The following is a 17,208-nucleotide window of genomic DNA, read 5'->3' as shown; positions in this document are numbered from 1 at the left end:
CGCGGCATAGTTCAGATTCTTATTCGCAGAGATGTTATTAGATTGATATTATTTTTAATTATTTACAAAACAAACAAACTGCGGGTCATAAGATTAGAAGCAGGATTTTTTGAGAAGCAAAATCGATATTTCTCCTGTTACATAATGGATTAAAAAAAAATAACGGCACAACTTTCCATTACCGCAGCACGAATTTCGACTCGCGGTGTTTTTTATTCGATAGATATGTGCAAATAAATTATAACTATAGTAATTTTAGAGCGAGGAACATTTATTTCTATTTTTAATTAATTTTTAAAGTTCTGTATGTAACAAAACACACAAAAATGGTTGATTTTGACATTACTTCCTTGTTTTTTGTTCGGTGTTGCCATACTTATTTTTTTTCTTGGTAATTTCTTTTATTTAGTGCTCAAATGAAAAAGTACTTTGCATATACGCAAACTCGCACCCACCCCAAATCCTATAGCGACCCCAAGCAGGGGGTCAGGGGGTTACATACAAAAAAAGTAGGGTTAAGTCCGAAAAAGAAAATATTTTTTGTATGACTTAAAGTTGTTTCCTCGCCCTAATATTTAAAACATGTTCTATTGAGACCGCTACCTAACTGTAAAAAATCAGAAGGAAATTCGTGCTGCGGTAATTTAAAGTCGCAAAAAATAACTATGGTTAATGAAAGACTATTTTGTTAACAACACAACATACATTTTGGGTATAGAAGAGATTAAGCTAACTCAACTTCTAAGACAAATTGTTAATTAAGTCAAGAAGCACATAAAATTGTGGTATATAATTTCTTTATTAAAATATAACTCTTATTTAAAGACTACAAATCTAATTCGACTGGCTTGGGCGCGTCCGTTGAATAGAATAGTCGTTAGAATACAAATTTTTATGAGAGCGAGCCAAACAACCTTTTGTCTCGCTTCTATGTCTCAGGTTTCAGAGTTTCGCGCTCAGCGTGCGACATCTAGCTACGAAACTCTGAAACCTAAACATAAGGGGAATTACACATTATTAATGATAGTTGCCTTAATTTTATACTACAACTCGGCCAATCTGACAATTTGATCGCCCACGATTAAATTAAACAAACAAGTCTTAAGTTATAATCATGAGATGGTAGGTGTCGCCCTTAATCAACCGAACCTTCAGAGTCTCGATTCTTCCAAAGTCGAATATTTCGAGACTCGACAATGCCATCATATGGCAGCTGTGTGATTTGACAACCTTCGATATCGCGTATTACGTATCTATCATTAGGTAGAATTTTGTAAACAACGTATGGGCCTCTGAACTTTGGAACCAATTTCTTATTTACACCGGTTGTTGTATCTACATTTTTTATTACTACATAATCACCCTCATCGTATATACGTGCCGGGTTATTATGCTCATTAAAATATTTAATATTATATTCCTGAATCTTAGTGATTGCTTCTGAAGCCTTTTCTCTTGACAATTCAAGATTTCTTTCCAGTTGACTTAATTGTTTATCATCAAGAAATTCTGTTAATTTGTCGATTACTACTCCCCTTTGGTTAATACCAAATAACAATTGACTTGGTGTATTTTGAATAGCGCGATGTATAGTGTTATTTAGTCCGAATTCTATTTGTGTTAAAGTAACAACCCAATCTGAGTGCTCGATTGGTTCCGAAAGCTTAGCAAGCATGCCAGTTAATACCCTATTGACTCGCTCTACTTGACCATTGGCCTGTGGCGAATGAACTGCCACCTTAACATGATCTATATTCTGGTCTATAACAAATGAACTAAACTCTAGTGATGTAAAGCAGGTTCCCCTATCAGTAATTACTCTTGATGGCCTACTGTAATACTCAAAATATTTTCTTAGTGCTGCACATACTTCTTTTGAGCTTGTAGATACAACTGGGTATAATTTAGTGAACTTTGTAAATGCATCTATTACCACTAATATATGTTTTCTCTTTGACTTTATTGAAGGGAGAGGACCAAGATGATCCAAGTGTATTGTATGGAATGGAATGGGCTCCTTAGGAATATTGAACAAATTGCGTATATTAGATCGAACTGGTGCTGAGTGCATTATGCAACGGATACAATTTTTAATGTATTTTTCAACTTTTTCCTGAACATTCGGAAACCAATAGTGACGGCCAATTTGATCAGAGCTTTTTGTTACACCTAAATGCCCAATTTTCTCATGGATCATTCTTATAACATTAGTTTCCATTTCAGATGGGACATAGAATCGAAGTTTACCATTTTTATTTTTTTTGAAGACAATACCATCCTGAACTAAAAACGAATTATTATCTTTTAAATATAGTTTGTTTTTCATTTCCAAAATCTTTACATCTCGATTTTGGGCTGCTCTGAGTTGGAAATCAACATCCTCAGAGTCAATAACGGATATAACATTACATCTGCTTAAGGCATCAACATGATTCATATTGGCACCACTACGATGTTTGACCTTATAATCATAATCCTCCAGCTCTAAGGCCCATCGAGCAATTCTATGATTAACATTCTTTTTGTTCAGTGTCATTGTTAAAGAACTGCAATCAGTTACGATTGTAAAAGGAATACCTTGCAAATAAACACGGAACCGACGTAAAGCTGAAATTATGGCTAAAGTTTCCAATTCAAAACTATGGTATTTGGCCTCTTGATCAGTGGTGCTTTTAGAGAAGAATGCTACCGGATGTAATTTATCATCTTCTTGTCGTTGGAGTAGAACTGCACCATACCCTAATGAACTTGCATCGCAATGCAGTTCTGTTTCTTTCCTTGGACTATAGATTGCCAATACAGGTGGAGATGTTAACCGTTCCTTTAAAGTCTGAAAAACATCTTCGCATTCGGAAGTAAATCTAAAAGGAGTTTCAGCTTTTAATAAATTATAAAGAGGTCTTGCTATTCTTGAAAAGGATTCGACAAACCTGCGAAAGTATGAACAAAGTCCTAAAAATGAATGCAATTTCTTTCTGTCTTTAGGCACAGGATATTGAGCAATCGCTCGAATATGGGAATCACTAGGTTGGATGCCATGTTCCGTTACTTTAAACCCTAAGTAATCAAGTTTCGAATATGCAAAGCGACATTTTGACAAGTTGAGCTCCAACCCATTCTTCGCTACACAACATAAAATTTTAGTAAGTATCTCAAAATGTTCAGTAATAGTTTTACTAGCAATTAATATATCATCTAGGTAGACAACTATATCTCCTCTGTCTATAAATTCACGAAAAATTTGAATTATGAATCTCTGAAAAACACTGGGCGCATTCTTAAGGCCGAAAGGCATTTTAAGAAATTCCCATTGACCGTTCGGGGTTACGAAAGATGTTAATTGTGTTGAATCTGCTGCTACCTTTACCTGGTAAAACCCACTCTTAAGGTCTAATAAGGTCATAACCTTCTTCCCCTCCAGGTATTCAATGCAATCGTCTATCAATGGTATTGGATGAGGATCTCTTACTGTACGTTTGTTCAATGCTCGATAGTCTATACACATTCTGGTTTCACCAGATTTTTTCTTAACTAAAACTATTGGTGCAGCATACGGAGAACTACTTGGCTGAATAATTCGTTTTTCCAATAGGTCTTTTATTATTTCACTCACAGTACCTTTTTCTGAGACTGATAGCCTTCGCGGAGCAAAACAAACAGGAATATCAGATGTAAGTCTAATGTGCATCTCAAAATCCTTTGGTGAAACCATAGTTTTATCAAAATTCAAATAATTTTGAGATACTATATTTTTAATAGTTTTTGAAATGTCTAAACTAAGATTTGAATCAATATCTATATAATCTTTTCTATCCCATATAATCTCAAAAGCATGGCAGCCAAATAAATCACTATCTACCTCAACATTATTGTATTCTCTCTTCACATCAAGATCGTCTTTAAGCTTAATCCGATCATGATCAAATGTATTCAACTTGTCTTTGAAGCAATCACTAAGTTCTTTAGGTTGTATCTTTAATTCACCGGCTAATACGCTGCTCCCAAAAACATCATTTATGTTGTTCTTATAATGACTATACTCTGAAGGTTCGGTTTTTTCATCAGAATAAGTGCACATATACAATTGGTTAGAAAGAAAAACTTTATTCGAACAAATTTCATTTTGACACTGCTCAGAAGTTATATTAACTTTATTACAGTTCATGTTAAGTTTTATATTAAAGATTTCAAGGAGATCACGACCAATAAGTAAAGGTATAGGAGTTACTTCATCTGGAATAACCATAAGGGAAACAAGATTTAAATTATCTTTTATATTAATATAACAATTAATCGTACCGTACGTAAAGAGTTTAATGTTTCCTAATCCTTTAAATCTTGAATACGTTAATGATTCTTGAACGTTAATTTCTTCAGGCAGAACAGACTTTCGTATGAAACTAATCGGACTACCGGTATCCAAAAGAGAACAACAATCGATAAATTTTGTGCACTTATTCTTATTTGTCATAAAGGCGACACTCACCATCTGAACAGCATCCAAACTCTGAGTCAGCTCCTTGGTGTCATCATGTAGGGCATCCCGGTTCACGGCTCCAACTCTGGTCTTCACAATATAAGGGCAGTTTTTGTAAGTGTGCCCCTCGTCAGCACATTTGAAACAGGATCCAGCTGGTCGTTGCTCCTTTGGACATTTTGCTGCGATGTGCCCATACTTTGAGCAATTAAAACATCTCTTGGACTGCTCGTTGTTTGATGCTGAAGTTGAGGGAACCATATTTCCTCCAGAAGTTGTTGCCCTAGCAACCATAGTCCTCGGAACTCTTCTTTTTTCGTATCGTGGCAAGAGGTTTTTGAGCTCTACTATAGTTTTGGCGGCAAAAAGAATAGAGACATTTGCTGGTGAATCCCTCAAACCATCGATAATGAATTCGATCAACTCTGCCTCATCGATTTCAGCATGTGACCCAAGTTCTTGCATACATATGACATATCGAAGAAGTGGCTCGCCCTGACGACGTACTCTCTCACTCAGTTGACGATAGACCTGCTGTCTGCTCATCTTATGGTCGAATTCTTTGATAAGTATTTGCTTCAAAGAATCCCAGTTGTCAACGTAGACCGTGCGTAACAGCATTTTCGCAGTTCCCTGCATGAGACGGCGTGCAGACAAGTACTTGCATCGGTCATCGCATCCCAGCGAGTCGGTCACATCTTCGTAGTCAACTATCCATTTAGTGATGCTGTATGGATCGTCACCGTTGAATGCAGGAACAGCATTTTCGATGTCTGAGAAGTCCACTGCACGCCATGGTGCAACCGAAGATGTTGTGGGCGCTTCCATCTGGTCCAATTCTTTCCTTAGCTCAAGGATTTTTTTCCGACGCTCAAGTCTGGCCAGCTCTTGTTCTTCTTCCAAGTCTTGGACATCAGAAGCTGTATTACTGTGCCTGTTATCAGAAGCGGCCAGTGTTTCGGAAGTATTCTCTCCATTCGGAGATGCAGAAGGTGGAGTTTCCTCGGTTAGCTCAGCAGAAGGTGGAGTTTTCTCAGTTAACTCACCAGAAGGTTGTTGGGGTGCCACTGTAACTGTACTTTCATACAATGCCCGAAGTTGAGCTAGAGAAGCCGTGTCTGGCACATCTACTCCAGCGCTCTGAAGTGCTTCAACCAATTGTGCTTTGTTGAGTTTTGTCATAGCTGGCTTTAAATCCGCAAAAAGAGGTAATATACACAATAATTTAGTTTTCTTTTGGTGTATTACCCCACATCTGACGTTGTGGTATATAATTTCTTTATTAAAATATAACTCTTATTTAAAGACTACAAATCTAATTCGACTGGCTTGGGCGCGTCCGTTGAATAGAATAGTCGTTAGAATACAAATTTTTATGAGAGCGAGCCAAACAACCTTTTGTCTCGCTTCTATGTCTCAGGTTTCAGAGTTTCGCGCTCAGCGTGCGACATCTAGCTACGAAACTCTGAAACCTAAACATAAGGGGAATTACACATTATTAATGATAGTTGCCTTAATTTTATACTACAAAATAAATGAAAATAAAATGCAGTTATTCATATTTTGTTTAAGTTTTTTGGGTTTTATTAAATATTTAATAATGTGTGCTGCCACCAGCCTTTAAAATAACTTCAAAAATTCTATCTTTTAGGGATTTATAAAGAGATTCCAAGTAGTCCAGTGAAATCTCACTCCAAGCCAACTTGATACTATGAATGGCGCTTGCTTGTCATCGTATTGCTTCCCTCCCTCATACACCTTACGTGTAAACCAGCCCCACACATTCTCCATTATGTTAAGGTCCGGGAATATGGTGGCCAAGGCAGCAAGTAGATGTTTTGGTTTGCAATGAAGGATTTTACCTCTCGGGCTGTGTGTATCGGAGCGTTGTCCTGCTGAAAAATCTATGAAATTGGTCCAAAAAGCTCGGTAATTTTAGGGAATACTGATTTCAGCAATGCTATGTAGTTTTTTCCAGTCATTCATATCTTGGACTACCAAGTCTATAGTGCCATAAAACGAAATTGAGCCCCAGACCATAACGCTTCCTTCTCTGCTTTGGTGACGGTTTAAAAACCGCTCCTCTTTCCTCATGTCATGGAAATAATAATTATAACCATCTGGCCCATCTATGTAGGTTAAATTTTTTTTTCGTCGGAAAAAATAACCTTCCGCCAATCATTTGTAGTCATTGAATTCTGCACATCCCAGCTCATGTGATCTTTCGCAAAACACAAGCGTTGCTTCTTCCTTGCGTCATTAAGTGGTGGTTTTTTTTAAAGCTTCAGGCGCTTTATGTGTTTAGCATTGCAGATCGTGCGTTTGACAGTCGATAAGCTTGCCTTAACATTAGCTTTATCCCTAATTTTAACTGCCGATAAAGATGAATTTGACGCTATTCCAAGTATATTTCGCGTTTCACGAAGTGTTTCCTTTATAATTTTTTATTTTATATTTTTATTATTGATTGATTAATTAATAATTGTCATAAAATTGTAACGAAATTAATAGTTTGCTAATTATTTGAATTTAAATCTGGCGCTCAAATTATACCGGTCGCCATTTTTTTACAATATTGAATTCGCCTTAGTTGTAAGCAAATAAATGTTATACAAAGAGCGACATTTGAATAAACGAGCCCTTCTTTTGTGTAACTTGTAATTGAATATCATATTTCGCTTTGGTTCCACTCTCTAAGTTTGTTTGTCCTATTGGTTTCGCGATATTCAAATTTAGCAAATTTCGCAATTTCGGTTACTTATCGGGTATCGAATTTTTGCTATCTCTGGTTTTGACCGGGCAAACGCAAACTAAAAGACTGCGATGTATACTAATACTGCGACTGCTGCCGAGAACAAAGACAGCGTCTATTTGGGTGTGGATTTGTTGTTGGAACTAGACTCAGGCAAAAAGTCTTAAGTTTTAACAGTGTGAGCGAGCGAATCACGACAATCAAGTCTAAATTCGCCAACATAATATGCGCGCATGCCCCAACAGAGGAGAAAGATGAAGCAGTGAGCAGTGCCCTTGCTATGACATTAAAATTGTCTTAGGAGATTTTAATGCCAAGCTAGGAAGAGAAGATATCTTTGGTGGCATAATCGTGAGATACAGCCTGCACGACATCACCTCCGACAACGGATTCAGGCTGATCGATTTCGCTGCGGGACGTTCTGGTAGCTAGTACGCAGTTCACACATCTCAATATCCACAAGGGGACATGGAAATCTCCTGATCAATCAACCGTCAACCAGATTGACCACATTGCGATCGACGCACGACATTTCTTCAGTATACAGGATATCCGAACATTCCGAGAGGCTAACATTGACTCGGACCACTACCTCGTTGTAGCCAAGGTAAGGCTAGGGATATCCCAATCCAAGCCAAAACAAGGAAGTACTATGAGAAGATTCGACGTTAGACGGCTACAATCGCAAGAGACTGCCATGTCCTTTTCCGATCGAGTCTCTAATAACCTCCTAAGGAGTCCTATGCTTCCTGCATTAAGCATTGAATACCAGTGGCAACATTGCCTTGCAGCCATCAGAGATGCCGCCTCTGAAGTGCTAGGTTTCGCACGGCCACCACAGCGAAACCCCTGGTTTGACGACGAATGCCGGCAAGCGCACGCAGCTAAACAGCAGGCATACAAAACGGCGCTGCACAAAAGGACAAGAGCTGCTCGCGGGCTTTACGAGCAGAAGAGGAGAGAGGAACGAAGAACACCGGCTTCTTAAATGGAAAAAAAGAGAGCATGAGAAGCGTGCGATCGAGGAGATAGAGGGATGTCACAACAGGAATAAGGTTCGTAAATTTTACAAAAAGGTAAAAAAAACCTCCCAAGGGTACCAGCCACGAACCGAAGCCTGTAAAGACGATCAGGGGAACATCGTAGTAGAACCACAGTCGATGCTGAGAATATGGAAAGATCACTTCTCCAAATTATATAACGGTGATGACTAACCGAATTCCGCTGTAAGGGAGATAGAACCACTCAACCTCGGCGACGCAGATCAACAATTCCGCCTACCCGACCTTGACGAAGTGAAGATAGCTATATCTAAATTTAAGTCAAACAAAGCTGCTGGAGCTGACGGCATCGCTGCCGAACTATTCAAAGCAGCAGGCGATGACTTGGTAGGGAGCATGCACCAACTCATCTGCAAAATATGATCGGTAGAAAGCATGCCCGATGAGTGGAATCTCAGCATAGTGTGCCCGATACATAAGAAAGGAGATCCTCTAAATTGCACCAACTACAGAGGCATCAGTCTCCTTAACATTGCGTCAACAACCTGATTGGTCCTGATCAGTGTGGTTTCAGACCAGAAAAGTCCACTACCGACCAAATATTCACACTACGGCAGATCTTGGAAAAAACCCAGGAACTTCAAATCGATACCCACCGTCTCTTTATCGATTTGAAAGTCGCTTATGACAGCATCTATAGGGAAGAGCTCTTCAGAGCAATGTCTAGTTTTGGCATTGCTGTCAAACTTATCCGTTTGTGCAGAATGACGATGGAGAATGCACGCTGCTCTATCAAGGTCGGAAAAGATCTCACCGATGTATTTGATGTCAAAAAAGGTCATGCGACTTCTTCAACATCGTTTTGGAAATAATTGTGCAAAACCCAACCGTCAACACTAGAGGCACAATCTTCCAAAGGTTCATCCAATTACTCGGATACGCAGATGATAGTGACATGATTGGAAGATCAAAGCGTGATGTCAGTGGAGCGTTTTTGAGCATTGCGACGGAAGCGAAGAAGATGGGTTTAGTGGTCAATGAGGGCAAGACCAAGTATATGCTGTCATCAAAAAAGAACATTGAACGACGACGTCTTGGACAAAACGTCACCATGGACAGCAATAACTTTGAGGAAGTTAAGGACTTTGTCTACCTAGGCACCGCTATTAATACAGACAACGACACCAGCGCTGAAATAAATGAAGAATAACTCTTGCAAATCGCTGCTTCTTTGGACTTAGAAGGTAATTGAGAAGTAAAGTACTCTTTCGAGCATCTAGAATCACCATCTATAAGACACTCCAACGGAATCCAACGGCTTAGATGGTTAGGTCATGTAGAGCGAATGGACATCAACGCTCCAGCACGGCAGGTCTTCGAATCTAATCCCGAGGGACGGTGCAGTAGAGGAAGACCGCGACTCAGGTGGCGCATGTTGATTGACTCCCAGGTCCGCCCCGGACTGTAGCGCCACCTTAAGTAAGTAAGTAAGGATTTGATCAGAGCATCAACCAGGATCTAAATAAGTATTAATCGATTAAATTAGAGATCCCGGGATGACGGGAAAACAATTCGTCACCGTACAACTATAAATACTAAAGTTATTATGTACAAGGGTCACATGAAAACGTTTGTTCGTTTTTTTTTTCATTCAAGAAGGTCACCCAGAATTGTGCAAGTGTTAGGTGTACTACTTATTCTGCTAAAAAAGCTTTAAGACCTATTCTCAATTTTTCTTTCGAGTAGACTATAAAAATACCCAACCATTTGCAGTTAAGAAAACTTTCCTTGAAAAGAAGATACCATGAGATCATAAAACAAATTCCTTGACACTATTAAAATATGTAAAAAGATCCAACAAGTGTTTTAAGTGCTCAATTAGCATTAATACAAATTTGACATTCGAACCTTCAAAAGTAAAACACATAAGATTTCGATTTATATGCGCATATAATATGTATGCATATATGTTTATTGTTAAATTATAAATTATTATAAATAAAAGAAGGTAAATTCTTGATAAAACACAAGTCAATCCAAAATATGAAATTATGTATATAATAAATTTAGTTTTAATAAACAAAATTTAGATCTATTTTCGTACTTTCTTAATCTGACACTATATGTTTTGAAATGTCTGCATTAACTCACAAACAACAATTACTACAATAACTCTACTATTTCATTTGAAATAATTTTTTTTAAATTTTAAAGTTTGTATATATTAATTATATAAATGTAAAATATATATTATGTATAAAAAAAAAAGTTAGATGAATTGAAAACAATAAAAATGTTTCTAAGTAAGCAAACAATCTAAGCATCAGATAACTAATTAATGCAATAAATTTCACAACTAACTAAAGTGCCTAAGAAGTTCACTAAGAATTCTCTTTAATTAACATCAGTTTTAATTTATATAAATATTGTAATCCTTTAAATAAACAAAACAAAGGCACATACATATAGAAACTATTGTTTGGCGCTAATTCATTCCCATTTCTATGATCAATGAAATACTAGTTAGTTTTGAAAAACATGAGCAATTAACGTTTGATAATGAGTTTTCTTAAAGGCTAATTTATAAAAAAATACATGTCGCACTACGCTAAAAAATAGTGTATTTTATTTTTGTTTTTATTTTTTTAAGAGTTTTATACTGTTTTTGAATTTGAAAATTCACTTTGGCATAGAAATCTGTATTTATGGAGAGTTAATCCTGTGATTTCTTTTCTTTTAATACGGTTAAAGTCTAATAATAAGCTTATAATATACAAAGAACAGACATTTTTGTTTGTGTTCTAATAATCTAAATTTCCTTGAGCTCCAGTTATGATGGCATCTATCCAAATTCGAGCTGCTGAATCTGAAGCTGCTTGCAGGTGATAGCTACGCTTTTTTGTTTTAACAATAAATGTGCAATGTGGTCGGCCACTTTTTGATGCATTTAAATGATCCAGATAGACTTCGTCAATTGTCTGAAATAAAAGATAATGGTTTTGTTTTAATTCTGGTTTTATTTTTTCATTTTAAAGTTGTTAAATTAAATAAGAGTTGCAACAGCAAGATAGTACCAAGGATTTCATGGAATAGACTCAAGATATTCCCTTGAGCAACCTTTAAGAAACCTCTAAGTATGTGGCATTTTTAAAAATTGTTTTTTTTTTCATCGTTTTTTTTTAAAAGCGACTTGAAAATTTAATTTTTAACTTCCCATAGGAAGTTATTGTAATGGGTCCGATTTGTCAAATTGAAAATTTTGACATTTTTCGACGTTTCAAGAAAATGGCGTGGGTGGTTTTTTTTACCATAGCAGTTTGAAAAAAAGGTGAAAATGTTGGTTAACCCTAAATATCTAACGAACCAAAAACGCCAGAGACTTGAATTAAATTTTATAAACGGTGATTTTTTAAGAGCTTGAAAACTTTAAAAAAAAAAAACGCATAGAATTTGCAAAATCTCATCGATTCTTTATTTGAAACGTTAGATTGGTCCATGACATTTACTTTTTGAAGATAATTTCATTTAAATGTTGACCGCGGCTGCGTCTTAGGTGGTCCATTCGGAAAGTCCAATTTTGGGTAACTTTTTCGAGCATTTCGGCCGGAATAGCCCGAAAATGGAATAGTTGCTGGCTTATTTGTGTAGACTTTAGACTTGACGTAGTCCCACAAAAAATAGTCTAAAGGCGTCAAATCGCATGATCTTGGTGGCCAACTTACCGGTCCATTCCTTGAGAAGTTTGTTAGCATTGAACGATAGCGATCGCCATTCACCGTAACGTTGCGTCCAACAGCATCTTTGAAAAAATACGGTCCAATGATTCCACCAGCGGACAAACCACACCAAACAGTGCATTTTTCGGGATGCATGGGCAGTTCTTGAACGGCTTCTGGTTGCTCTTCACTCCAAATGCGGCAATTTTGCTTATTTACGTAGCCATTCAACCAGAAATGAGCCTCAACGCTGAACAAAATTTGTCGATAAAAAAGCGGATTTTCTGCCAACTTTTCTAGGGCCCATTCACTGAAAATTCGACGTTGTGGCAGATCGTTCGGCTTCAGTTCTTGCACGAGCTGTATTTTATACGGTTTTACACCAAGATCTTTGCGTAAAATCCTTCATGTGGTGCGACGAATCGACATTTCACGGTCTTCAGCAACACTCTCAGAAACAGACGCAATATTCTCTTCTGTACGCACTGTACGCATTCGTGTGGTTGGTTTAATGTCCAATAAAGTAAACTGAGTGCGAAATTTGGTCACAATCGCATTAATTGTTTGCTCACTTGGGCGATTATGTAGACCATAAATCGGACGTAAAGCGCGAAACACATTTCGAACCGAACACTGATTTTGGTAATAAAATTCAATGATTTGCAAGCGTTGCTCGTTAGTAAGTCTATTCATGATGAAATGTCAAAGCATACTGAGCATCTTTCTCTTTGACACCATGTCTGAAATCCCGCGTGATCTGTCAAATACTAATGCATGAAAATCCTAACCTCAAAAAAATCACCCTTTATAATATATTGTAACGTGATATCAAAAAAGTATATTTTTTGAAAAAAAATCATTTAACGGTTTTTTTATAAATCAAAAAAATTGAAAAAAAAATGTGTCACCTCCAAAATTTTACGACTAAAATATGATTTCATCTCCAAAACAATTTTGTGCAACGAAGAATAATCTGATAAAATTTTGAGAAAAATCGAATTTACAGTTTTTTTTTATAAAAAATAAAAATCTAAGACAAACATTACTCAAAGTTGGTAAAAATTGAATATCGATTCAAATATCTTTTCAAAAACTTCAAATTTAGGCTTCAAACTTATTTTATCTTGTAAGAAATATTGTTTTCAATATTTTGCAAAATTTTGAGAAAAATCGAATCGAGAGTTTTTTTTACAAAAAATAAAAATCGAAAACAAAAATTAATAAAAGTTGGTAAAAATTGATTTTCGACTCAAATATCTTTTCAAAACTTTGAGATATTGGCTTTAATTTACTTTTATCTTTCAAAAAATATTGTTGTCAATATTCAGTAAAATTTTGAAAAAAAATGGAATTGACAGTTTTTTTACAAAAAAATAAGAACCGAAAAAAAATTATCAAAAAATGGTAAAAAATAATTTTTGACTGAAATATCTTTTCAAAAATTTGAGAAAAAAGCTTCTAACTAAATTTTACTTATAAGAAATATTGTTTTCACCATTAGGACAAATTTTGAGAAAAATCGAATTGACAGTTTCTTGTTTACAAAAAATTAAAAACCTTTAAAAAATGGATAAAAGTTAGTAAAAATTGATTTTCGACTCAAATATCTTTTCAAAAATTGTAGGTATTGGTATTAAACTACTTTTATCCTTGAAAAAAATATTTTTGTTAACATTCAGTAAAATTTAAAAAAAAAATTAAAAACCTAAAAAAAATTTAACAAAAGTTGGTAAAAATTGATTTTCGAGTCAAATATCTTTTCAAAAATTTTAAATATTGGCTTCAAACTAATTTTATCTTATAAGAACTATTGTTTTCAACATTCGAAAAAAATTTGAAAAAAATCAAATTAACAGTTTTTTACAAAAAATAAAACTCAAAAAAAAAAAATAATACTAAAACTTGGTAAAAATTTACTTTCGACTCAAATAGCTTTTCAAAAATTAAAAATATTGGCTTCAAACTTATTTTATTTCACAGAAAATATTGTTTTCGATATTCAGTAATTTTTATATAAAAATCCAACAGTCCGTTTTTTCATAAAAAATAAAATCTAAAAAAAAATAGTACGCAAATTTGGTAAAAATTGATACTTGTACAAATAGACAAACTTTTAAGCAAGACAAATCGACAGATCGGATGGAAATGTATCAGTGTGGGTCGCATCCCACCCTGTTTTCATAATTTAATTTATTACGTGTATTCAGAAAAATCAACATTTTCATCATGGTTAAAGTACACGAATGAAAAACGTCTGTAAAATTTTCTATTGAAATTTGGAGTCGTGAACGAAACTTTCACAGTGTTAACATGCAGGTTAGGTTAGGTAGGGTTATAGTGGCTGTCCAAGATGGAAACGGACACACTTAGGCCAGTTTAATGGCCCATTGTGATACCACATGAATCTTGAGGCTTCCTCCTAAGCTCAATGGAACCAATTAGGGTCCCTTACGAAACGTGAGAGGCTGATTATACCGATATGATTTAGATGGTTTAGATCGTTAAAGAAGAATTCTCCTAGGTAATTCTTGCGTTTTCGAGCTAGAGCAGGGCATGTGCATAGAAGATGAAGAACCGTTTCTTCCTCTTCCATACAGCTTCTGCAAAAGTCATTTGAGAATACGCCTAGTCTCGTGGCGTGCTTTCCTATTAGACAGTGTCCGGTTATGACACCTATTATCGAGCTTATATGCGATCTGCTTAGAGAGAGCAAGCACCTTGAACGTTTTAAATCCAGTGTTGGCCAGATGTTTTTTGTGGCTTGACACGTGGTGATGTTGGTCCACCTGGTGCCTGCCCTCCTCGCAGCGTCTTGCATTAGTAGCAGTTTACAAGTAGCGATTGGTATGCCAGTACTTGCCAAAAGTGGTAGGATGGGCTGTACTGTACCGTTCCTGGCGAGTTCATCTGCTTACAGTTACCTCGAATGTCTTTATGGCCCGGCACCCAGCAAAGGTGAATATTAATCTGTTGCGCCATCTCCATTAGAGATGCTCGACAGTTATGGACTGTTATAGAGTTTGTAGAGACAGAGTCCAGAGATTTGATAGCGGCCTGGCTGTCAGAGAAAATACGGATATCAGATGTTGATATCACGTTTTCTTTGAGCCAAGACAAGACTTCCTTAATCGCCAAAAGTTCCACCTGGAACACGCTACAATGATTGGGAAGGCGGAATGAGAGACTTAATTTCAGTCGTTCAGAGTACACACCACCACCAACCCCTTCTTCGGTTTTTGAGCCATCTGTGTAAAAGTAGATTGACTCATCCTCTAAGAATGTCCTATCCTCCCAAAAAGATCTGGTAGGTATAGAAATCTGGAAATTCCTGTCGAATTGTAGTTGGGGGATGGTGTAGTCTGTGTGCTTTGGAATTGATTCTAAGTACCTTAGAATTACGGAGTGGCCAATGTTGTTGTTAGTCCACTGCGACGAAGCATTGAGGCGAATAGCGGAGCTTGCAGCTATTTGTTTGCTACATATGTCAAGAGGTGTAAGGTAGAGCAAGGTGTCCAGTGGTGCAGACCGGGTCGTGCGAAGCGATCCGCTTATACATAGGCAGGCTGAACGTTGGACTTTATTTAACTTATATCCCTGTTTATACCTTTCTCTAAAGCAGTCCACCATACTGCCACACCGTACGTTAAAATCGGTCTGATTACCGATGTGTATAGCCAATGCGTGATTCTGGGCTGTAAACCCCATTTATTACCAATAGCTTTTTTGCAAGAAAAGAGAGCTACAGTAGCTTTTTTGACTCTTTCCTGTACGTTGCGTTTTCAATTTAGTTTTTTGTCTAAGACAAGACCTAGGTATTTAGCCTCGTCTGAGAATTTTAATTGGATTCCTTTAATATAAGGAGGGTTGACAAATGGAATTTTGTATCTCCTCGAAAATAAGACCAGATCGGTTTTGTGTGGGTTAACACCCAGTCCACACCAATCAGCCCAAAGTATTAGTCTATCTAAGGCATTTTGTAAGAGTTCTTTTAGGATATTAAGATGCTTTCCTGAAACTGCTATAGCAACGTCGTCCGCATAAGCTATCACTCTGAAACCCTCCGCATCCAGACTAGTTAGGATTTCATTCACCACTAGGTTGCAGAGGAGAGGGGATAGAACACCACCTTGCGGTGTCCCTCTACTAACGAATCGTCTGCAAGAAGAGTTGCCCAGTTTTGAGTTAATTATTCTGCTAGTAAGCATTAAATGAATTAACTCCCGAAGCGAACTCTCTACATTTAGATATGTCAGTGCAGATGTGATTGCAGATGTGTCCACGTTGTTAAAGGCACCTTCGATGTCAAAAGCAACCAAAGTGAACTCTTTATGATGGAGGGAATATTCGATAGTGCGTACTAAAGTGTGTAACGCTGTTTCCACCGATTTACCCTTACAGTAGGCATGTTAACATGCAACAACAGTGCAAAAATTTTGATCTATACATTTGTTGCACATGAGTGAGACAATGTGTAATGTGAGACAACGCGATAATATGTCAGTGAGACAATGTGATAAGTAAGCGTGTCAGTGAGAAAATGTGTTGGTCGAAGTAGTCAATTCCAAGGCCTTCTTAAGAATTGGGTATCGCTTAGACCACATTATCGCGTATTTTACGTAAGGATCTTGGTTTCGCGTATTTAACGTAAGGATCTTGGTTTACACCCATACAAGATCAATCTGACTCAAGACCCATGGACCATTTGAACCGAAGTACGTTCTCCGCTTGTTAAAGTTGTCAAGTAATAATTGGAAAACGTTTTTAACGAGTTTCAGAATTTAATTAATTTACTGGGATAATTCTGGGATGAATTTTTAAATTTATTGAAAATTAAAGTTTTAAAGATGAATTTACTTAAAACTACTGACAAAACGTTTAATTTTATTTTTAAATCGCATAATCTTAACCTTGTGCGATAAAGAATAACTGAAAGCGGGTCAGAAATCAGATCTAAAATGTAGTCTGACTCAATAAGACATTTAATAACGGTATTTAGGGACATAAAACATAAGACTCGTATGTTAATTTTTTGTATTACCTAAAGTTCTTAAGTTTCGTCATTACTCACCGAAAAATACGCGCCACCACGAGGTTTCCTTTCCGACTTATCCGAATAGTAAATAAATGCGTTACGTTGCCGATCCAAAACAAACCATCTCCTTGACCAGCCATGGAATGTGGCGCCTAGTTTGTGCAAATACCTTTAAACAAAAATAAAATCAGACATTATTTCAAGTTCAACAATTAAATGTTCAATAATAG

At 36.5% G+C, this 17,208-nt stretch overlaps 1 protein-coding gene and 2 long non-coding RNA genes across 4 annotated transcripts in view; 1 reads left to right on the top strand and 2 right to left on the bottom strand.

Moving 5' to 3' along the window:
• The first annotated feature begins 788 nt into the window (after positions 1-788).
• On the top strand, positions 789-2,309 carry LOC129946427 (uncharacterized). The gene is made up of 2 exons (XR_008781582.1): positions 789-1,897; positions 1,969-2,309. It is a non-coding gene; the product is annotated as an uncharacterized LOC129946427 (long non-coding RNA).
• A 1,775-nt stretch (positions 2,310-4,084) lies between these two features.
• On the bottom strand, positions 4,085-4,670 carry LOC129946428 (uncharacterized). Its single transcript, XR_008781583.1, has 3 exons — positions 4,487-4,670; positions 4,300-4,409; positions 4,085-4,233 (listed from the first exon to the last, which is right to left on the bottom strand). It is a non-coding gene; the product is annotated as an uncharacterized LOC129946428 (long non-coding RNA).
• Positions 4,671-10,161: 5,491 nt separating this feature from the next.
• The window catches only part of LOC129945553 (pleckstrin homology-like domain family B member 1), a 126,414-nt gene continuing 119,367 nt past the window's right edge, over positions 10,162-17,208 (bottom strand). For both annotated transcript variants that reach the window (XM_056055365.1, XM_056055364.1), the window contains exons 9-10: positions 17,015-17,147; positions 10,162-11,208 (exon numbers count right to left, since the gene is read on the bottom strand). In XM_056055365.1, coding sequence (XP_055911340.1) covers positions 11,032-11,208; positions 17,015-17,147 — 310 coding nt within the window. In that variant the 3' untranslated portion in view covers positions 10,162-11,031. The remainder of the gene's footprint in view (positions 11,209-17,014; positions 17,148-17,208) is intronic.

Source organism: Eupeodes corollae, chromosome 2 (assembly GCF_945859685.1).
Source record: "Eupeodes corollae chromosome 2, idEupCoro1.1, whole genome shotgun sequence".
NCBI lineage: Eukaryota > Metazoa > Arthropoda > Insecta > Diptera > Syrphidae > Eupeodes > Eupeodes corollae.
The sequence above is the reverse complement of the archived record's forward strand: the minus strand, read 5'-3'. Positions and strand labels throughout refer to the sequence as shown.